The sequence below is a fragment of the Lissotriton vulgaris genome, chromosome 8 (assembly GCF_964263255.1).
Source record: "Lissotriton vulgaris chromosome 8, aLisVul1.2, whole genome shotgun sequence".
Lineage (NCBI taxonomy): Eukaryota > Metazoa > Chordata > Amphibia > Caudata > Salamandridae > Lissotriton > Lissotriton vulgaris.
The window spans coordinates 482,064,472-482,088,767 of record NC_141696.1 but is presented as its reverse complement, the minus strand read 5'-3'; the positions used below and the strand labels follow the sequence as shown (position 1 = coordinate 482,088,767).

Genomic DNA, 24,296 nt, shown 5'->3' with positions numbered 1-24,296 from the left:
CTCCTCTTCCCCTTTCCAGCCCTCTGCCAACGCAGCAAAGCAGCCCTAGATCGGGCAGTCCGGATCATGTGGGCCCAGTTGGGGGCCGTCTTACCCATTTTCTACGAAATTGGGAATGGATTACATCAGATCTTTGGGTTCTCAATCTCGTGGAGAATGGGTAGGCTCTTCCCTTTCGGGAATTTCCCCCAAATTACCCTCCTTGCCAGGGTTATTGTTCGGAGGACCATCTGCTACTCCTGCAGGAAGAAGTCCTGGCTCTGTTCAGAAAGGGTGCAATAGAGGTGGTTCCAGAGCAGGAGAGGGGTCAGGGATGCTACTCCCGGTATTTTCTGGTCCCCAAGAAGGATGGCAGACTCCGTCCAATCCTAGATCTCAGGATCTTGAACCTTTACCTGAAGCAGGAGAAGTTCAAGATGCTCACCCTTGCACAGGTTCTTCAAGCGCTGTCTGATGGCAAATCATCTGGCCGGAGTTCTGAACGTTCGTGCAGACAGTCTCAGTCGGCAGTTCTCCACGAACACGAGTGGAGGCTCCATCCAGAGGTAGTTCATCAGGTCTTTCAGACCTTACACCTTCATGCCTGGAGATTGAACGGGGCAACCTGATTTCCTTTTCTCTCCCGCACGATGTGGTGTATTTCATCTAGTCGGCCAGGCGTGACTCCACCAAGTTCGTTTATTCTTATAGATGGTCTAAGTTTGTTGCTTGGTGCGGGGAGAAGTCCGTTGACCCTTTAAGGGCTCGTTTGTCCAATATACTTCAATTCGCACTTTCTTTGGCCCAGCAGGGTTTTGCGGTGGCAACTATCAAAGGTTATTTGTCGTCCTTGTCGGCTTTTCTTTGTTTGCCAGACCAGCCCTCTTTGTTTAAATCTCCCATTGTTTTACATTTCATTAAGGGCCTTACCAATACATTTCCTCCTACACCTTTTATTGTACCTCAATGGGACTTGAACCTTGTTCTTACGTTTTTAATGGGTTCACCTTTTGAGCCTTTACACACATGTCCCTTGAGACTTTTGTCTTTCAAGACTGTTTTTCTGGTGGCAATTACCTCGGCAAGGAGGGTAAGTGAGCAGCTCTTAGTTCTAAGCCCCCGTTTTTATCCATTCATGCTGAAAGAATGGTTCTAAGGACCAGGGCTGCTTTTCTGCCTAAGGTGGTTACTCCTTTCCATCTGGGGCAGTCCTATACCCTCCCAACATTTTATCCTCCCCCTCACCCTTCCAAGGAGAAGGAGAGACTTCACCGCTTGGACCCTAAGAGGGCAGTGAGCTTTTACCTGGACACGACACAGGAGTTCAGGTTGGATGATCAGCTGTTCGTAGGGAAGGCGGTGCACAAGCGTACGCTTTCGAGGTGGATCATCCTCTGCATTAAGATTTGCTACGCCCTGGCGGGTAAGGACCCTCTAGAGGGTATAAGAGCTCACTCTACTAGAGCAAAGTCATCAGCATCTGCTTTGTCTAGGGGTGTTCCAGTTGAGGACATTTGTAAAGCGGCGACGTGGTCCTCCCTCCATACTTTCGCGAAGCATTACTGCTTAGATGCCGAAGTGAGGAGGGAGGACCACTTTGGGCGTGCTGTCCTCCAGGATTTTCTGGTATAGGAGAGTGGACACCCTCCTCCGGGAGTGGGGACTGCTGTGGGACTCTATTCACAAGGTGAGGAATCCACTGGCAGATGTATCTATCAGAAGAACAAGTTACTTACCTTCGGTAACGCTTTGTTCGAGGCATGTGGGCTGCTGAATTCATATCTGTGCATAGATCGCCGCCTAGTGTATGGTCCGGATGATTGCACCTTGTTGTCCTGGAAGAGTCTTCGAAGTATCACAAGATAGGTGGCTCCTCCCTTGGACTACAGTGCGCATGGGCATCCTCTCCATCTTCAGATGGTTTTTTTCCGCCATTGGGTTCGGATGTTTTTCCTACACTTGAAGTTCGGAATCGAAACGAAACTTTTTTTAAAGGCCAAAAGGCCTTCGGAAAAGACGGTATTGTTTCCTCTCGGTGCCTGTTACCTCGGATAAACCTCCTTCTTCTCTCCGGTCGTCGACGCGGCCCGTTGGGCCTTTCGACGCCACGTGGGCCTATCGTCGATGGAACGGAGTCCATTTAAATTCTGCCCACAATGTCATTCCAAGTACCCGCATACTGACAGACACCCAGTATGCAACAAGTGCTTGTCACCGGACCATAAAGAAGAAGATTGCCTGGCTTGTGCCCAATTCCATTCCAAAAAGACGATCCGGAATAGACGGTCCGCTAGGCAGGAGATGCAGAGACCAGCACCAGACCCGGAAAACCTTTTCGACGACGACCAAGAACTCGTCGACGTACAAAACTCTGATCTAGAGATTGTGGCCGTCGAGGACGATTCGGAAGACTAACAGATCCCGCAGGGGCGAACCGTGTGTACACTGCCCCTAAAACCCACTCTACCGAGAACAAAGGCTCCGGTTGATGCATCGCCAACAGGCCTTAGCCAAGATCAAGACATTGATTCAATAGCCCTGCATTCAAGCTCAGCTACGAATACCAAGAAAAAGCCTTTTGACACTCAAGTTCCATGTCACGTTCTCAAAAAACCAAAGGTTGTCGATCCGAAGGCTGTCGGACAGAAGGTCATCGTACCGAAAGTCACAGACCCAAAGGCCGCCGAGACTCGACGTGCTGCGTAAGTCTTTACAACCAAAGGTCGTCGACCTGAAGATGGGCATCGACTCTAGCGTCGCCCCGAAAAAGCCGATCGAGCCGAAACCGAAATTTGACGAACCGAAAGCAGTCCAATCAAAGAAGGTTGTGCCAAAACCAATCGACCCGAGCATAACTGCTCCCAAGAACACAGTTGAACCGAAGAAACCAATCGATTCGACAAAGGAGAATCAACAAAAGAAGGTCGAAACTCCTAAATAAAACGGTCGACCCGAAAAAGGCTGAAAAAACACCTAAGCCTACAAAACCTGTCGATCCAAAAACAAACGTCGAACCAAAAAAGACAAAACCAAAGGATTCGACTCCAAAACCAAGGACAGTGGAAGAAGAACTCTTTCACCCTGATCCTATAGAAGAGGAACAATCTAAACTGTACATAGACCCTGAGACTGGCAAAGTAACAGTTTACAGAAAAAAGAAGAGACCTGTGGACACTGAACCTTCTACACCAATTCCTCTAAAGAAAAAGAAAGACTCTGCCACTTCTCCACTTAGACCTTAAAAACCTGTCTCTCCTACTATGCCTACCACGCCTTATGCCCCTTACTCTCCAACACAGAGTATAATGTAGATTATGAAGAAGAGGATCCTGAGCAGGATTATAACTATCCACAGGACCAAGAGACAGAGGATAACACATGGGACAATCAACAAGACCCATATGATACACAAGCCATCCCTGACCCCTCCTCCTATCCAGTTAAACCATCACCCACAGATGATACAGTAGCATTTAACCTACTAGTGGACAGGGCCGCACTATACCTCAATGTTGATATGCATAGTGACCCAATAGAGGAGGATTTCCTTTTTTGACACATTTGCCTCTTCTGAGAGAACAGTTGTAACACTCCCTATGTTAAAGGGTGTGCTAAAACACGCCAATGACATCTTTAAGGATACAGCTACAGCGCGTGTTATCAACCCTAGGGTTGAGAAAAAATATAGGCCTGCCCCTACAGACCCCACATACATTAGAAGTCAACCACCATTGGATTCACTAGTTGTAGCTAATGCACGTAAAATGGCTAACTCCCAAACAACTGGAGAAGCACCACCTCCCGATAAGGAATCCAAAATCCTTGAAGCCTCAGGAAAAAGAGTGGCTGCACAGGCAGCCAATTCATGGAGAATAGCCAACACGCAGGCCCTACTAGCTCGCTACGACAGGGCACACTACGATAGACTAAAGAGCATAATGCAACATCTACCTGAGCCATTCAAAGAACAAGCTGATGCTCTTATTCAGGAGGGGAAACTCATCACAAATGCTTCCATTAAATGTGCATTAGACGCAGCAGATACCGCAGGAAGATCCGTTAACACTAGTGTCTTGCTAAGACGACACGCATGGCTACGCATCTCAGGCTTTAAAAGCGAGGTGCAATCTACTATTCTAAACAAGCCGGTCAATCCAGACTTCCTCTTTGGACCAGCAGTAGATAATATTCTGGATCAAATGAAAAAAGACACTGAGACTGCAAAGTCAATGGGTGCGTTGCAGTTCCAACAGCATAAAAGCTCCTTTCGGTGCTCATCATACAGAGGAGCTGCACGAGGCAACACCGCACAAGGTACCTCGGCATATAAAGCCAATACCCAGTCCAGCTTCAATAAAAGTCCCAATTGAGGTGGATACAGAGGAAATAGCAATAAGGGGAGGAAAGTAGGTGGAGGCAATAACAACAGAACCTCCACTGCCACAAAATAGTGACTTCAATACACTACCTCCAGACCACATAACACCGGTCGGAGGAAGAATACAACAGTTCCTACCAGTCTGGAACAACATTACCACAGACAGGTGGGTAAGACAAATTATCCAGTATGGCTACCGTCTAGAACTGACTTCTACTCCACCCAACATACCACCCAAATACCGTCCAATGTCCACAGAACACATCGCTCTCTTACAACAAGAGGCGAAAAGTATGCTGGAAAAGGGGGCCATAAAGCCAGTCCCTCTCCAGCACCAAGGAACAGGAGTATACTCACTATACTTTCTCATTCCCAAGAAAGACTGGTCCTTCAGACCAATACTGGACCTCAGACCCCTAAACCAGTATATACTTTCGGAGCACTTCCACATGATCACTCTACAGCAAGTCCTACCGTTGCTAAGGCAAGGAGACTTCCTAGCAATCTTAGACCTCAAGGATGCATACTTCCACATACCTATACATCTTTCTCACAGAAAGTATCTCCGGTTCACAATCCAAAACCAGCACTATCAATTCAAAGTTCTCCCCTTTGGGTGACCACAGCTCCAAGAGTGTTCACAAAATGTCTAGCGACAGTAGCTGCACATTTAAGGAGACAACACATTCACGTTTATCCATACTTGGACGATTGGCTGATACAAGCAAAATCGTACAAACAGTACAAAAGCCATATGTCTCAAACACTTCAGCTGCTACACAGCTTAGGTTTTTCAATAAACTACCCAAAATCCAACCTACAGCCATCCCACATACATCAATATCTGGGAGCTACTATAAACACCTCGCTAGCAAAGGCATATCCAAACGCAGCGAGAATAACCAGTATGCAAATGCTTATTCGCAAATTCCAACCACAACACTCCCTGTCAGCTCGAGTGTTCATGCAGCTCATAGGCATGATGGCCTCCTGCATTTTCATTGTCCCTCATGCCCGACATCACATGTGTCTACTGCAGGAATGCCTAGCAAACCAGTGGAACCAAGCTCAGGGACTATTAAAGGACCTAGTGTTGGTAAACAGTCGTGCATCAACTCTCTGCAGTGGTGGAACCCACAAAACCTTTCCAAAGGACGACTGTTCCAAGAGCAGGTTCCACAGATAGTGTTAACAGCAGACGCATCACTGTTAGGTTGGGGAGCCCACGTACTCCAATACACAGTGCAGGGACTTTGGACAACTCAGCAGAAAAAATTGCATATCAACCATTTGGAGTTGCTAGCAATATTTCTAGCTCTAAAAGCATTTCAGAAGCACCTGTACAACAAGACTGTGTTGATCCGGACGGACAACATGACAGCCATGTACTACATACAAAAACAGGGAGGAACGCACTCTCTACAACTGTCTCACTTAGCGCAAAGCATATGGAAGTGGGCAATTACAAAAAACATCTTTCTCCTGGCAGAACACCTCCCAGGGAAGGACAATCACATAGCGGATCTACTCAGCAGACACAGCCAGCAGCTACACGAATGGGAGATTCACCCTCAAGTCCTCCAACCATTCTTTCAAAAATGGGGGCACCCAGAAATAGACCTGTTTGCCACAAAACAAAACACAAAATGCTAATACTTTGCCGCCAGGTTCCCACATCCGTTGTCACAGGGCAATGCGATATGGATGAACTTGTCAGGCAGATTTGCGTACGCTTTTCCCCCAGCTCCACTAATTCCAGTAGTAGCATGCAAACTCCGGCAACAGTCAGTCACAATGATCCTAGTTGCTCCAACATGGGCAAGGCAACCATGGTACACAACGTTCCTAGAACTTTCAGTAGTGCCTCATCAAAGACTAAAACTCACACCCAATCTTCTGACTCAGAGCCATGGAGAAATCAAACACCCAGATCCCAATCAGTTGAACCTAGCGATCTGGCTCCTGAAGTCTTCGAGTTCGGATACCTTAACTTGCCTCCAGACTACATGAACATTATTAAGGAGGCAAGAAGGCCAACAACTAGGGCATGTAATGCCGCTAAATGGAAAAGATTTGTTATTTACTGTAACAATAACCAAATCAATTCATTAGATGCTTCTATACAAATCATCATATGCTACCTGTTGCACCTTTAAAGGTGCAACCTAGCTTATTCTTCTACAAGACTACACTTAGCTGCTATAGCAGCATACCTCTAAAACAGACAACAATTTTCACTGTTTAGAGTACCAGCAATAAAAGCGTTCATGGAGGGCCTCAAAAGAGTAATTCCTCCAAAAAACTCACCTTCACCAGTCTGGAATCTAAACATTGTACTCCCCAGACTTATGGAGCCTCCCTTTGAACCCCTACATTCATGTGAACTACAATTTCTCACATGGAAGGTGGCTTTCCTTATTGCTATTACCTAACTTAGAAGAGTTAGCGAGCTACAAGCACTAACTATTCAAGAACCCTTTATGCAAATACACGCAAACTGGGTAGTACTTAGAACAAACCCTAAGTTTATGCCAAAAGTCATATCCAATTTCCACATCAACCAATCTATAGAACTGCCAGTGTTCTTCCAAAATCCACAGTCAGTAGCTGTAAGAGCCCTACACACCCTAGATGTCAAAAGAGCTCTGCTATATTAAGTTGACAGGACAAAGGCATTCAGTAAAACAAAACAGTTGTTTGTTGCTTTCGCACCGCAACACAAAGGAAATCCCATATCAAAGTCAGGAATAGCCAGATGGATAGTTAAATGCATTCAAATATGCTATCAAAAAGCTTAACGCACTTTAACAGTCCCCCCAAGAGCACACTCCACACGCAAAATGGGGGCATCCATGGCTTTCCTAGGAAATATTCCCCTTGAGGATATCTGTAGAGCAGCCACATGGTCTACCATACACACTTTCACAAAACATTGTGTAGACGTACATTCCAAACAGCAAGCTGCTGTAGGACAGGCTGTTCTTAAAACTCTTTTTCAAACTGCTGCAGCCGGCACAGGTAGCCACCGCTAGAGGAGATACTCCTATACAGTCTATGCACAGATATGAATTCAGCAGCCCACATGCCTCGAGCGGAATATGCTACTTACCAGTATGCATCTGTTCTTGGCAAGTAGGGCTGCTGACATTCGTATCGCCCACCCTCCTCCCCGGTGCCTGTTACAGCTATAGCATTTCTCTCTTTTGCATGGACATTTCTTACTGAACTATACTCTATCTCTGCCACAATGGCAAAAAATAATCTGAAGATGGAGAGGATGCCCATACGCACTGTAGTCCAAGGGAGGAGCCACCTATCTTGTGATACTTCGTAAACTCTTCCAGGACAATAAGGTGCAATCATCCGGACCCAACACTAGGCGGCGATCTATGCACAGATATGAATGTCAGCAGCCCTACATGCCAAGAACAGATGCATACTGGTAAGTAGCATATTCCTTCTGGTAGATACAGTATCTGCCTGTGGATTCCTCACTGACCCACCCGCCTCCCCGTTGTCCACTCTTCTATACCTGAGTAACTGTAATGTATTTGCTTTATTGTCACGGAATTTTTATTTCAAATGTTGATTGCATTTGTTTCACACTGTGTGTGTTACCTTGATATTTGTGTATTGTGTATACTGTGTATATTTCTACTGTCATTGGTCCGTCCGTGTGCCTCGAAGGCACGGAAAAAAGGACGGAACTGATGTCATCATGCTGGCGTGGGCCTAATATGGTGTTGGTGACGTCAGCGGAGTCGCGCGATATGCTGTGCCTCTGTGACGTCGGTCCACGTCGGCGTGAAGCTACAAAAAGAATTTCTGAATGCTGCTGACGCAGGGGGGATGTTCACAAGGTGAGGAATCCACAGGCAGATACTGTATCTACCAGAAAAAGTGTTACCGAAGGTAAGTAACTTGTTCTTTACAGCATATCCCTCTGTATATAAGCATTTGTTTTCACTGTAGATATGTACCTATCTTTGTGTATTACATTATCAAAAATGTAAAATAATTAAGTTAAGAGAAAAGAAAAAATAAATAAATAAATAATAATATTAATCAATAAATAAAAAGCATCTTTGTTCTACATGTACATACTTCCATTGTGCATCTATGTACCTTCGTATACTTGGATCTGTGTGTCTGTTACTTTTCTCTTGAAAAAGCATATCCAATGCACTACCCTATTTCTCATCCTGTGCCTCTATCAATATATTTAATCTAAATATACTTACTCATTTTATGTATCTATATACTTTCAATGTACTTATGGATCTATATATTTATCACTTTCTTCTAATTTAGCATTTCCAATACACTAGCCTATTTCTCAGCCTATACTTCGCTCAATATATCTTCTAGCCCAACCTTCTGACTCATCTCAAACTTCTTTCTACTACTCCTTCCAATGCACTACCCTATCTCTCATCCTATACATCTATCATGTATCCTCTACATCCACTCTCTCATTTATCCCAAACCCCCTACCACTACTATGATCGCCAAAATAACCCTTTCTAGACTCTCCTGCTCTACCCCTCCTTGCATTATCTGACACCCTTTTACTACACCGATCCGCTAAAACAAACATTTCTAAACTCTCCCCTCTGACTCCTCACCTCCAAAACTCCTTTTTACTCATCCAAAAGCCTCTTCCTACTGCTAAGACCTAAACAAAAAAAAATTATTCACAGATTTGCGACCCTCTGAAGGTGAAAGCCCATGCACTCTGAGGGCAGAAACAATGACTCCAAGCAGTATGGCTAATAATCAGCAAATCAAGGCAGGTGGCTTTAAAGGCCTTCACTGCCTTTGATATGAGACCCAGGCTTCCCCCACACAGGGGAAACACCACCACCTGCCCCAGGCCCATTTAGCACCAGGTTAGGTGGGAAAATTAGTTAGTCAGGTGTATTCACTATCAGGCCAGTTCCACCCCTAAGGTGAGCTAAATGATCTGAACACGAAAACTAGAATTTGAACATCCTGGTTTTTGGTGGCGTTAGGCTCATTGGGTCCGGGTTATGCCCACTTCCCACAGGAAGTGGGGGTGTGATCACCCTAAAGGAGATTAGCCCACTGTCTACCACCTGTCACTCCTCTTAACCTTTCTAAATTAAATATTTAGGTGGCGCCCCTGATGCTAGAAACTCAGGTTTGACTGGCCCGAAATAAGAAGACAAAGAACAGCTGCGAAAACGAGATCTGAAAACTTGCTAAGGACTGTTAACCAAACCCTGCCTCTACAAACGTTGGGAGCTATAGAGGGAAATGCATCCAGGGCGCCCTCCATTCAAACCAATTAATCATAACCAAGCACTTGGTAGACACAACATACTTGGAAGAGGTGTGGCACAGAGGCCAGGGTGACTGACTCCAGAATCAGGGCTCACGGTCCGATCCCGGCGGCAGATCAACACAACACCATGTGACTCTGTACAATAGCTCGTTTAATCTTCCTGATGGCCCCAGTGCCTTGACACCTTCGGGTAGTTGTTCGCGCTTTACAAATATTGGTCAATTGGACATTTACTTAATTCTTAATACAGGGGATCACCTTTAACCATTCAGGAAGGAATCTGTTCTAGTATCCATCTAGAAACTCCCTCTGTTTATGCTCTACATTTAAGACCAGTCCAGTGCCCAGGGATATACCATAAATGTGTGAAGAAAATATATGGACAAATATAGAAAATGCCTCTAGTAAGCAACCAACCCGAATCTAATTGCCAAGTTCTCACCAATTTGCTCACTTTTTCATCTTCAGCACCTTTCCTATGTATATGGAGGAACTAACACGCAAACAAGATAAGAAGAATGTAGTGTGTGTGTGTATAGCTATCTAACCCTTATTTTGTATGGCACACATCTCAATGACCTCCCTGGGTCCTCATATGGGGAGGAGAGAATTCTTCCTCACAAGAAAAAAGATTTAAAATTAATTGTGTGGCCAAAACCTGCCTTCCAGCACCAATCTTGACAATTATGAATAACCTAACTCATCCTGAAGCTGAACCTATACAAAGAACTCCTGTAGACTCCCAGCCCTTCACAAATTACCAGCAATCTCCCTTGTAGTAGAGGAGCTACTCCCCTGCAGTCAACAGGCACCAAAACAGCAGAGTCTGGTTTACGGTGCTGCTCCTCCCTGGTATTACTGACGAAGTAGCCACCAAGGAAGAGGTCAGCATGCTCCAGAAGATCAGATCAGTCTCCCCACCAAGTGTTAAGACACCAGGACCAACCTGAGACGCAGAGCACCAATAACCGGGGTATCGTACCCCTTGCAGCAACCAAAGCCTGTTTGTGTCCAAACCGGACTTCAACAAGACCGAGCAGCCGTCGAGCTTCCAGAGTCCGCCCAGCTGTCCTAATTTTTGCACCCTCAACTGGCTAGACCGACAACCACAAGGACCTGCAAAGCACAAGCCCTGTCGACATATACCCTGAAAACTGACTGTGCTGGCTTGCTCCCAGGACCCCTGTGAACCGAGCCCTCCATTGGGAACTCCCGGACTTGTTCCCATGCCTACATTCTGTCAAACTTCACCTTTTAGGTGTCTCCCGACTTCCACGTGTCATTTCAAGCTTTCAGAATATTTGAATTATTTGGTTGTTCTTTCTGGTACTTCCTTCATAAACTCAAAGCCGCCTCTTCCTTTATAGAGTTTCAAATACAATGTCCTGTCCCATTGACTTCATCAGGAAACACGATGCCATGAATAAATGAATCTCCCCTTCCTTAAACACCATCAAATATTTGAATATGCACATAATGTAGCTAGTACTTCCATACACAAGATGCTACAAAGATTTATCAAGATCAAACTACTTCTACTTTCACTCTGACCTTGGCAAGCCTCTTTTAAATGAGAGAATGTATAAGCTCTCTTAACCTCCTGATAGTCAAACACCAACAGACATTATTTAAGGAACTTCACGGTATGCACACAAGTGCTCCCAGCTTGACAAAGCACTTCAATGCTATTATAATGGCAGAAGGTTCTGCACAAATATCATTCCTGGAATGCATGCTTAAAGATTCTACCTTGTAATGTTTGCTTCTCTCCTGTTTCATCAGTCTACCACTCTGTGACCGCTGCAGTCTGCTAATATTTGTGTGTATCGCTTGATGCTATAAATAATATTTGTTAGAACTGCTAACAGTTCCTCAATGAATAAAAGTACAGACGTCGGTCATATTGGGCTCTAGCATCACCCTGATTGACTCATGACAGAAACTTGGAGCAGCATCAATTCCCCACTTTTGTCTGGTGGTGGGTGGTTGGGCCTCCTTGGGGGTGTTGATTCATGAGGAGGAGGGAGCTAGAGTTTTCATTGGGTGAAAAAAAAATGTGAAAGTTATCTATTAAGCATGTGGAATTATCATAACAAACTTGTACTTTGCATATTCTAATTCATTTGTTTCCTTAGCTCTCTCCAAAAACCCCACCTCGCTGGGCAGAAGATCAGAAGTCCTTACTTCAGATGCTTTGTCACAGGGTGGAAGCACTTAAGGTAAAGCATGATATACTTTCAAAGTAATGTGCTTTCTGTAAATTAATTTATTATCTAAAGTCACCTATAAAGGCAGAGAATACTGTGCTTCATATTTACTTCATGTGCAAAGTGTGGCCTTTTAATATCACAATACAATTACAGATTTTCTGGTATTATTTCCACTGTAAATACTAAAGAACAATTTATTTGGGGTGGAAGCCTGTCCGAGAGACAGAAAATCAAGTGTAAACTCGAAATCTAATTGAAAGGATTCCAGAAACCATCACACTTCTCCAATTCTTCAGAGAAAGAGCCACTTGAGAAAATGAGGAAGCTACCTTGGACGGTGTACTCTTTTTGAGTGATGGGTCTTAGGAGTTGTCTGCGCCCCCTCATTGGAAATGTCTAGTTTTCCAGCTGTGTCAAAGGACTTTTGCATATAAGAATCACCACTTCACACCTCAGTGGAGAGTGAAAGCAGTCCCTTTAGGGTGGCAGTTTGGGAGAGGACACCCCACCGAGAGAGAATAGTCATCCCCTGCAAGGGCTTGAGTGCGTGGATGTCATGCACTTTAAACTAATGGCTAGGTTAGAGGACAGCAAGGTCCTGGAAGTACTCCTCCAACTGGCCTTTTTAGGTCTCGGCTAGACAGCGCCTGCACTGTTTACTGGTAGAGGGCTCGGAGGATGCCCATTACTTACCATTAGATGGCTTCAAACCAACTCTCAATTGCTTTCTTCCTGCTGGTCAGCTCTGCAGTAGCCACTTTCCTCTTCTTGCATCTGACCTTTTCCTAGTGCATGGCCCTAGTACTTGCCTCCTTACCCTGTTCGCGGTTTTGGGAGCTATTTGTTTTGTTGTTGAGTCACTCTACAGAGTGAATCTTCCATAGCTGGTTCGGTCTTCTGAGTTGTCTGTGTACTTGTCCCCCACCCTACATTGCCATGCCCTCACCCAGCACAGTAGATGAGCCGTGAGGCAAGATGCCTTTGTCCCCTTCCCTGACTTTTTTTTGTTTTTGTTGCAGTTTTTATATTTCTCCGTAAAACAATGAATATCTCAACAAAAAATGCATGATATGGTCAATATAGTTGTATAATTTTTAGGTTTTCTTTGGAACTAGATGCAAAATATAACAAAGGCAAGGGAGAAATACCATGAAATCCTGAATGGTTGTAGATCTTTTAAGTGCAATCAAGAATATTGTGGCAGGTAAAGCTGTGGGCCCTGATGAGATCCCAGGGGCCTGTTTTATTGCTGACACTGAACTGGGCTATTTATGTTAACACACATTCAAATGTGATACTAGAGGGAGCAGAGATTCACATCTCCTAGAAAGCCACTGAGATTGTACCCATATTCAAAAAGGGTTCCAAGGATCTACCATTGAACTATGGACACATTATCCTTAGCCACCCAGAAAGTAGTTTGCAGACAGATCTTGAACATGCTTAATGCATGGATAGAAGATTATAATGCCTTGTCGTGTTTGCAGGCAGGTTTTAGGAAACCCTTCAGCACCATTGACCAGGTGTTTACATTTCTAGATCTATACTGGAAGACAGTAGTCCTCCAGAAAGCCCATTTATATGAAGTTTTGTGGATTTAAAATCCACAGTTGACCTGGTCCCTCATAGTAAGCTCTGGGAGGTACTGAAAGAAAATGGGATCCCGCCAGCCTTGCCAGATGTTCTAATTTGCTTGCACTCAGACACCTACGTGCAAGGACACTGGACACAGCAAGGCGAGCTCGCGGAACTGATAGGAGATGGTGCAACAGTGGTGTGTGTTAGCTCCCACTCTCTTTTCCCTGTACCTAAACAATGTTGTGCCCCAATAGGAGGACTGTAGGAGTGATGCACCAATGATTGCTGGCGTAAGATTCCTTTACTCCTACTTGCTGATGGCACCTTGCTGGTGTCCAAAACTCCAGCTGATCTACAGACCTTAGTGGACCACTTTGCAATTTTCTGTGCATATCGGGGTCTAGAAATAAACCAGGGGAAATACAAATTTATGTCCATAGACCCACAAAAGACATTCAAAGGGTTTATCAAATTTGGGTGGCCGCAGTCTGGGCAAAATGTGGGATTTTGATTACTTGGGCTTTAGGCAAACATTGAATATGTGCCTGCTTCCTAAAATCAGGAAAAGTAGCTTAAACGTATGCCAACAAGCATCTGGGATACTGTGGCTCTATAATTCTGCAAAAACAAGGCGGGTATTGCCAGCCCTTAACATCTACCAGATTAAGATTGTAGGGAGCGCCCCATATGGAACTGAGGTGTAGGGACACACTGCGCTGACAACTCTGGCAAATGCAGAAAATTATTTTAGAACATCAATGTTGAATCTACCTATATGCACGCCATTGCTCCCTTTGTTGTGGGACATGTATAAAATCTAATATGGTTTGGGCTAAATTAAGGCCGGTGCTATACTGGCGGAGCCTGTAGTCTTCCCCGGCCCCTGAAGATTACTTTAGTGCTTTTAATGAAATGCCAGACTTGGACATGGGCAAGAGAATGAAGTGACTGACCAACTTAAAGGCATCCCTGTCACAATTAGGCTTAGATGAGTATTGGGGAAGTGACACCCAACAGAAACCCCTAACTACAGGGTGTGTAAAGGAAACTTCTCTTCCAGGGGATACTCATCAAAGTCATAAGCATTGAATAATTCCCACCCACGTGTGGGACCCCGTAGCATATATAGAAATACATAGATATGTGTATGTTTAGACAAACAAGTACAGAGTACTTCCAAAACATACATATATACATACATAAACATGCAGCCTATTATAGTTCCAATAGGCTAATATGCCAAAATTACATGGATTTCTCTTCAAATGAAAATAATTCCACATATAAATACTGTAATAGAGAACATACACTCCAAAAGTGTTCCAAGACAATTAGCCCATAGGTTGCATAGGTGAAGAAAAAGTCACTGTATTATAAAAAAAAATGGAACCTTTGCTTTAAGGATTGCAAAAACCTGGACACTGTGCCTTTAAGACCACCAGGAGCCCCCTGCTCCCTTCATGTACTACAGGTCACATGTCAGTTCTTTTTTCAGGCACCTTCTGTGAGGATCCTGGAGCTTGAGCTCGTCAGTTTTTGAGTTTTTCTAGTCAGAAATTGGTTTGTTTCATCTTTATTCGACATTTGTGACTGCTGATAACTGTTTTCAGTTATTTTCTGACACATTTAACAACTATTTTCTGTCAGAAATGGCAGCTTTAGTCCACTAATGTCCTTCCTGTGGGACGAAAATGGCAAAATCAGACCCTCACTCTGTGTACATCGTGTGTTTGCCATCTTCACACAATCCAGAGAAATGCTATAACTGCCAGCAATTCTCCAGAAGAACTCTGCATGACAGAGAGAAGATTAGACTTCAGGCCTTGCTGGAGAGAGGAAAAGGACATTCTAAAAGTGGTCTTAAGAGCAGTCCTGCCTTCAAAGAGCCCTCCTCTCAGGAAAACACAAAAAACTGTGTTGATCCGCTCCCTCAGCGTAAAAAAGTAAGCAGATTCTTGATTGTTTGCCGTCGGCATCGAGATCGACGTCTGAAAAGCAAGTAAGGCATGCAACAACGTCAAGGGACATTAACACAGTACTGGGCACACATGTATGATCATAAGTTGATACATTTGTAGATAATGAAGTTGTCAACACCGGTGGTTTTCTTTATGGATAGTTTTTGAGGATTTTCATGTGAAAAATTACAACCACGCCAGCCGACACGTGTTTCATCAACAGGTCAGTGCCTCTGACTCTTCAGGGCTGGGGAACAATGTGGCAAGGAGAGAATACATAAATAATCAAGTGAATAACAGTAGGTATAAATAGAGCAAGGTGGGAGCATTTGTAGGTGAGGTGTATACAAAAACACCCATTACTAGTGGAAACCCTATCAAGACCAAAATATCAAAATCAAGAGGAAGAGCTTACAGTCGAAGAGAGCATGTATTTTTTAACTAAAATCCGACAGGCACAGGGTATCTGGAGTTTTTAATTCGCTTGGAAGGCATACATAGTAGTTAATCGCAAGGAATTTAGAAACTGAGAGGGGAATGATGAGTGATTCACCTGGCCAGCGCTCTCGAACAACACACTAGTACAAACATAGTAAGACTGTAAAGACATGCAAGGTCTCAAAATATTTATACCCGTGCTAAGGTGCGACAAGAGAGCGTAAGTGCTTGCAACAAATCTGTGGCGGTTAAAAAACACAAGGTCATGGGAAATAGTTATCATGGTAACCGCACTGGCCTCTTCTCTTGGCCCTCAGCATACTGAATTTGACTCCTTGCACACGCAACCATCTCATCGCTGAATTAATTTTGTACTCGTAAATTCAGAATATATGTATTTTGCTATCACGTTTTTCTTCTATCCGTCACTTTCACCGCACACCTTTACGCACCACTAGTAGAATAGTTTATATTATTCGACACAGCGGCATTTTTGAATAGTTATGTTGATTCAACATATAGCATTTTACCCGATCCTTTCTGTATTGTGGTCTTTGACCCTTGCTGCATAACTATTTCGCATGACCTAGTGTTTTTTAACCGCCACAGATTCGTTGCAAGCACTTACGCTCTCTTGTCGCACCTTAGCACTGGAATAAATATTTTGAGACCGTGCATGTCTTTACCGTCGTACTATGTTTGTACTAGTGTGTTGTTCAAAACGACCTAGTTGGTTACGCTCGCGTATTCCCTGAGAAGCACTATTCGAGAGCACTGGCCAGGTGAATCACTTATCATTGTAAATTGATACTTGTATAGCGCACTACTCACCCGCAAGGGTCTCAAGGCGCTTGTACGAATACCACTGTGGAACCCATCCTGGCTTTCCCTGTGAGGCGTCCACTCCTGGGCACCCCCAAGGTGGAGGCCAGGCATCCTTAGCGTTGTGGGGGCCGTTGTGGAGATTAAGCAAGCTATTGCCCAGAGTTGCAGAGTGGGACTCCATGATTGGAATAGGCACCGAGGCGAGAATTATCAGGTCCGTGGAATTTTTTAGCCCAAGACCCGCCGAGGCAGAGCATTGAACCCTGGTCCCGGGCTAGACCTCTGCATCAGGGTCTGCCGCTCTAACCATTGAGCCACACTTCTCCACTCAGTTTCCCCTCTGTTTCTAAATTTCTTGCGAATAACTACTATGTATGCCTTCCAAGTGAATTAAAAACTCCAGATACCCTGTGCCTGTCGGATTGTACTGAAAAATACATGCTCTCTTCGACTGTAAGCTCTTCCTCTTGATTTTGATATTTTGGTCTCGATAGGGTTTCTACTAGTAATGGGTGTTTTTGTATACTCCTCACCTACAAATGCTCCCACCTTGCTCTATTTATACCTACTGTTATTCACTTGATTATTTATGTATTCTCTCCTTGCCACATTGTTCCCCAGCCCTGAAGAGTCACAGGCACTGACCTGTTGACGAAACACGTGTCGGCTGGAGGAGTTGTAATTTTTCACATGAAAATCCTCCTAAAAACTATCCATAAAGAAAACCACCGGTGTTGACGACTTCATTATCTACAAATGTATCAACTTATGATCATACATGTGTGCCCAGTACTGTGTTTATGTATACTGTATTAAGAGTTTTTCAGCTCTTTCTCCTGTTTCAAAGGTTTTGGGCTTACCTCTGATCTGGATGCACCACATACTCCTAATCCCCACATGTCCATATAGGTCAAGGTTACCTGTATGAGCTCCACTTTCCTGCCACCTTAAAACCTTTATCAGAAGCAATTAACGTCAAGGGATAGATCGCCGGCGAAGCGACGAGAACCTCTGTCGCTGAAAAGTAAGTTGACGTCGAGGCATACTACTTTGGCCTCGAAGTAAGTTGGTCCAGAGAGACCTAAGACGATGTTGAAACATCCGTCGATTTTGAGACACCGGTTGGCGTCTAGATCGCTGCTGCCTTCACAAAGGTCGTCGTCGAGACATTCAACGGCAAAGACTCACAAACCTACAGGCAGTCAGTTTTGAGAACTCCACGTCCGTCACAACGATCAACGCATAAGAGGTAGACGTCGAATACACCGCAGAAAGTCCATAGACAGTCGACGTCGAGGAATCTATTATAGTCCCATGGACAGTCGATGTTGAAGAGACCGAGGTTGAGAACATCCTTGCACAGACGGGATTCCTCATATGTCTCCCCACAGGAGCAGTCGACGTCGGCACATTCCGTGTCATCGGCAAGACATCGTTCGACGTTGAGGGAGAAAAACCCTGCGGTCACTTCAGGAGAAGTGCCAGACAGGTCGAGGTCGACGTTGAGTACCATATGTTCAATGTCGAGGGAAGGGTCATCATCCAGTGGCATTATCATCATACAGATTACACCGGAGGGATCTCCGGTTCCGGGAGACAAGACTCCTCCTGTCAATCTTTCCCTAAGATGTCTAGAGAGCGTACAACACTGGAAGGTTCCACACAGAAGTCAGGGCTCTGATTTCTCCAGAACATATTCTCCCGCCAGAGTCTCTGGTGGACCCCCCTCATACTGCATCCATGAGGGCTTCTCCACTCAGGGCCCCGGGAAGGGCTAGATCTCAGTCAGCTCAACTCTCACAATCCAGGACACAGGGCAATCAGGATCTCGTCTTTTTTCCACACCAAAAAGGAGACGAAGGTCACTGTCATGGTCCTCATCCTCAAGGTCTTCCATTTAGAGACTATTCTCCAACTCTTTCTGTGACACCTCCATCCAGAGTGTCCCAAATTGACAATATAGGGACTTTTAATGAGGTTCTATGCAGGGATGCCAGCAAACTGAACATTAATATGTCGGCACCGAAAGTCTCTACATCTGTAATTTCTGAGACCCTGCATCACAGATCCTCGCGAAACCTTTGCTCCCTTTAGTCCCAGGTCTGTTAGAACCAGCGATGCAGACTTTTCTGTTCCTGGCTACCATGGGTTCAGCTCCCCCACGTATTTCTAAGAAGTACAAGGCCACCAATCAGGATCCGATTTTCCTTCGATTGGATCAGCCTCCATACTCAGTCAAAGTGGCGGCAGGCAGGAAGGCACATTCAGTGGCAGCCTCCTCCTCCATTCCCCTGGAGAAGGACACTAAAGCATGGACTCTATGGGCAAAAGAATGTGTAACACTTCTGCATCAGTGATGAAGGTGGCCAGTGATGAAGGTGGCTAGTTCTTCAGCTCTCCTGGGGAGGTATGACAGATCACTCTGGGACTCCTTGTCACGGTTCACAGAAAAGCTGCCGAAAGAAGATCAGCAAGGTTTTCAAGAAATCCTGCAAGCAGGTGGCTTGGTGGCAAACCAAGTTATTAGTGCAGTGACAGACTCATCAGATATGGCTGCCCATGGCTACTCCCATGACATCTGCTCTAGATGCTCAGCCTGGCTGCGTCTTACGGGGCTGAAACCGGATGCACAGCAGAGAATTGTGAATCTCCCTTTCAATGACTCCTCTCTATTTGGATATCATGCGGACGATGAAATGTCCAAAATGAAAACAGAGTTGGACACTCTAAAAGACGTTGGATTGGAAAAGTGAAAGGAATTTCGACTGAAGTTCCGACCCTACCACCGGCGCTCCTTCCAGCGGAGGGTTCAAACCCCTCACCTGTTCACTCAGCATCAAAATCAAACCAGGTCTCACTACCATCAGAGAAGGCCTGGTAGAGGAAGGGGAGCTGTAAGACAGTCATCTTCTACAACAAAGCAACCAGCAAAGCAATGAGCTATGGCTTCCTCCATGCCTTTTAACCACTCCGGTGGCGGAAAGTATTATGTTTCATCTGGAAGAGTGGAAAAAAATAACATAGACAAGTGGGTGCTGAATATTGTGCAGCATGGCTATTTGCTCAGATTCAAATCCCCACCTCCATTAGTACCTCCGCGAGAAACATATCTCCAAAAACACCACTTGTTGCAAGGGGAGTTGAACAGTCTTCTTCAGAAAGATGCCGTAGAAACAGTCCCTGTTCCACAACGAAGACCAGGAATATATTCTCGATATTTTCTGGTACAGAAAAGAGACGCTACCAGAGAATACAGACCAATACTAGACCTGAGGTTTTTAATCGAATTCATCCGCAAAGAAAATATTTGGATGTTAGCGCGTCACCAAATCTTTCCTCATCTACACCAAGGGGACTGAATGTGTTCTATAGACCTGCAGGACGCCTACTTTCATGTTCCGGAGTCCAAGAAACATCGCAAATTTCTGAAATTTCAAGTGGCTCTGCAGCATTTCCAATTCAAGGTTTGAGCTCAAACCAGCTCCCAAACTTTTTCGAAATGCGTGGCAGAGGTGGCAGTTTTTCTTCGCAAACAAAGGCTATTCATATATCCTTACCTGGACAACTGGCTCCTGAAGAGCTCATCACCCACTCTGCTTCAGAGTCATCTCTCATACTGCCTTCAACTACTGAGCAAGCTGGGCCTAAAAGTCAACTTCAAAAAGTCAATTTTCAACCCGACCCAGAAGATCCACTACCTGGGTGCTTCCCTGGATACCACAAAGGTAAGTGTGTGTCCTTCGGAGGAGAGGTTATCCTCAATCAGAGAGAAATGTCACAATCTTTTTTCTTAGCATCCCACAGTCAGGCAGGTGTCATCGCTGTTGGGATCAATGGCATCATGCATCTTCAATGTACAAAACAGCAGGTTAAACATGCGTCCTCTGCAGCAATCTCTGGAGGACCAGTGGATGCAGATATCGGGCCGCTGGGAGGGCTGTGTTTTTCTCCCCCAATCGACCAAGGATTCCATCAGATGGTGGATGAAGCGATCCCATCTACTGAAGGGAGTTCCTTTTCACCAGGACCCTCCCACTCAGTCAGTCATCATGGATGCTTCCCTCCATGGATGGGGGCTCATATGGGTCCACTCCAAGTTCCAGGGCTTTGTTTAGAGGCAGAATAAGGGTATCACATCAACCTTCTAGAGCTGAGAGATGTGCATCTAGCTCTCAAATCACTGTTCCCTTCTCTCCAGTCTCGCTCCCTATTGGTTCAAATGGACAGCACCACCACAATGTATTATGTGAACAAACGGGGGTACCAGGTTGAGTCCTCTCTCTCTGGAGTCTCAGACCATCTGGAAATGGCTTCTCGCAAGAAATTTTAACCATTGTGACGATTCATCTTCCGGGAACTCTCAACGTCCAAGCAGACACCCTAAGTGACTGGATGCTCAACAACGAGGTCAAGAAAAACATTTTCCACCAATGGGGAGTGCCAGACATCGATCTGTTTGCAGACGCAGCGAACGCAAAATGCCCCGTCTTCGCATCCAGGTTAAACCAACCAGGTTCACGGGGGAATGCCCTTTTGATAAAATGGTCTCGGACATTACTATACCCCTTTTCACCAACCCCGTTGATTCCTGCGGTGATCAACAAGTTCTACAGGACCAACACCAGAATGATACTGATAGCCCCAGAATGGCCTCATCAGTGGTGGTACCCGGACCTTCTTCAGCTATCGGAGGTTCCACACAAGAGGTTACCATGCCGTCCAGAATTTTTATCCAAGAACGAAGGGAAGGTGTTTCACCCCATCTCTCATCCCTTCGATTGACGGCATGGCTCCTGAAGTCCTTCAATACGGACACTTCGACTTGCCTTCTGACTGTATGAACATACTCAAAGAAGCCAGAAGACCTTTCACCAGAAAATCGTACACTTTCCAGTGGAAGCGATTTTACTTATGGTGTATGGACAATGGTCATGATCCCTTTCGGGATCAAGAGCAGGTGATCTTACCGTATTTGCTACATTTGGCCAAATCTGGCCTTCAGTTTTCCTCTATAAAAGTTCATCTAGCCGCTGTCACTGCATACAGAAAGTCCCCTATACATGTTTCCTTTTTCCAAGTTTCTGTGGCTAAAAATTTTCTCGAAGGGATAAAAAAATGTACCCACCAATCAGATCTCCATCTCCACCTTGGGAGCTCAACATAGTTCTTGCTAAGTTGATGGGTGCTCCTTTTGAGCCTATTCACAGAGCTTCTCTGCAGCACTTGTCATGGAAGGCCGTTTTTTTAGTAGCCATCACCTCTGCTCGCAGGGTTAGTGAGATCCAGACCTTGTGTTGTAAAGAGACCTATATCGTTTTTCATGCAAACAGAGTGGTTTTAAGAACCCATCCGAGTTTCCTACCTAAAGTAGTCTCGGATTTCCATATTAATCAGGCCATCACTCTCCCCTCGTTCTTTCCCAATCCCTCAAATCATCAGAGAGGTCCCTTTATTCACCAGACCTCAAGAGGGTTCTGAAATTCTATTTAGACAAGACGAAGGCCTTGAGAAAATCAGACTGCCTAGTTATAAGCTATGGTTCCATAAATACTGGTTCTGCAGCTTCCAAGGAGGATAGTGTCTTGTATATCTTTGGGTATATCTTTGGGTGGATACTGTCTTGTATATCTTTGTCCTACCAACTAGCCAACAAAGACCTCCCAGGCAAACCTAAGGTTCATTCTACCAGGGGAAAAGCCTCTACCACGGCTCTCCTTAGGAATGTACCTATCGCAGAAATGTGTAGAGCATACTTTCACTCGCCATTACTGTTTGGACTCTGACACACAGGCGGATGCTCAGTTTGGACAAGCCTCATTAAGAAATGTGTTTGGATGATTCAGTGTTAAGGTGCTATATTTACTGTTATTTGTGCTGTTGCTTGTCTGTGAGGAAGTGGGTATGGACTTGCTACTCTATTCAGTGCATATGACAATTGATGAGTATCCCTGGAAGAGAAGGTCAAGTTACTTATCTGTAATCTAGTTCTCTTCCAGGGGTATACTCCTCCAAGTCATAAGCAACCCTCCGCCTCCCCGGACGAGTATTGACAGTATAATAGCGTGTTGTCTGCACCTTATGTCCTGGTTCCTACAAGTTAGTACACTGTAAAAAAGAACTGACCTAACTGCCACCTGAGGTGCATGATGGGAGCATGGGGCTCCTGGAGGTCTTAAAGGCGCACAGTGTCCAGGTTCTTGGAAGCCTTAAAGGCAAGGTGCCAGGTTTTTATAATACTGTGATGTTTTCTTTATCTATACAGCCTATGGGCTAATTGCCTATTATTACCTATTTCTTTCTCTGAAAATAAAGGGCTGTCTTGGAACACTATTGGAGTGTATGTTCTCTATTGCAATATTTATTTGTGGAATTATTTTCATTCGATAAGAAATCCATGTCTTTTTGGCATATTAGCCTATTGGAACTATAATACGCTGCATGTTTATGTATGTATACATGTATATATGTATGTTTTGGAAGTACTCTGTACTTTTTGTCTAAACATACACATATATATGTATTCTTATATATGCTCGGGATTCCTCGCGTGGGCTGGGATTATTCAGTGCTTATGACTTTGAGTAGTATACCCCTGAAAGAGAACTAAGATTACAGGTAAGTAACTTATCCTTTCTGAATAGGATCAAGCTATTTTGAGGTAACATTGCTATTTGAGTTTTTTTTTTATTGTTTTTTTTTTTAAATAATAGACAATTACAACAAACACGACCATCATGCAACGGACATCTGCAATACAGTTTCGGCAAATCAGAGTTCCAGCGATACAGAATCATGCAGGAGTATCACAATTGGGTTCATGGTGCGTCAGTGTCCTCATTTACTGAATCGGGTTCTGGTATTGAGCAAATATCTCCTCGGTATACATTCCAGGCATGCCATATCTTTCCCCATTTGCGGGGTCTCCCTCTGGCCACATACACAGCTCTCTCCCGAAACATTCACCAATCAAGGTCATCCATCCATTTCCGAACCCGGGGTGCTCGACCGGCCCCCCATAGTTGAGCGATGTTTCGCTTTGCAATCATACAGGCAAGTGTTACCCAAAGCCTGCCATGAATCGAAAGGTCGGAAGGCTCCCATACATTCAGCAAACAGCGGCGTGCCTCCAATGCAACCCGTACACCCCACACCTCGCTAATTTTCTCATGAATCTTGGTCCAGTATTTCTGGATAGCTGGGCACTCCCACAGAATGTGCATGAAGGTACCTAACATACCACAACCCCTTCGACAGTTAGCATTTGAGGCAAGCCCCATTCGGCACAACCCCGGGCCCGTGGTGTAGGACCGGTGGAGAATTCTAAGTTGCACCAACCGAAGTCTCATGGAGATCGCCACTTCTCGAGGGGAGGACACAGCCTCCACCCAATTCTCATCATCCAAAATCAAATCATCCGCCACCCATTGCTCACGGACTCTCACCAGGGGATCTTCTGCGTGGTTGACCAACTTTTTGTAAACCAGAGAGATCGCTCTGGTGGGGAGATACCCGTCCAGGATTCGATCTTCCAGCGGGGAGGCCTACGGCGGTGTCACATCACGAGGAACAGCTGCCGCCAGGGCTTGTTTAATTTGCAGATATCGGAATCGCTCACTCTCATTCAG

The 24,296-nt window shown here is 45.0% G+C and overlaps 1 protein-coding gene across 2 annotated transcripts in view; it reads left to right on the top strand.

Annotated features, from left to right (window-relative positions):
• LOC147697215 (E3 SUMO-protein ligase RanBP2-like) overlaps positions 1-24,296 on the top strand; it is an 852,038-nt gene that overhangs the window by 491,397 nt on the left and 336,345 nt on the right. For both annotated transcript variants that reach the window (XM_086934289.1, XM_086934288.1), the window contains exon 17: positions 11,798-11,881. In XM_086934289.1, coding sequence (XP_086790415.1) covers positions 11,798-11,881 — 84 coding nt within the window. The remainder of the gene's footprint in view (positions 1-11,797; positions 11,882-24,296) is intronic.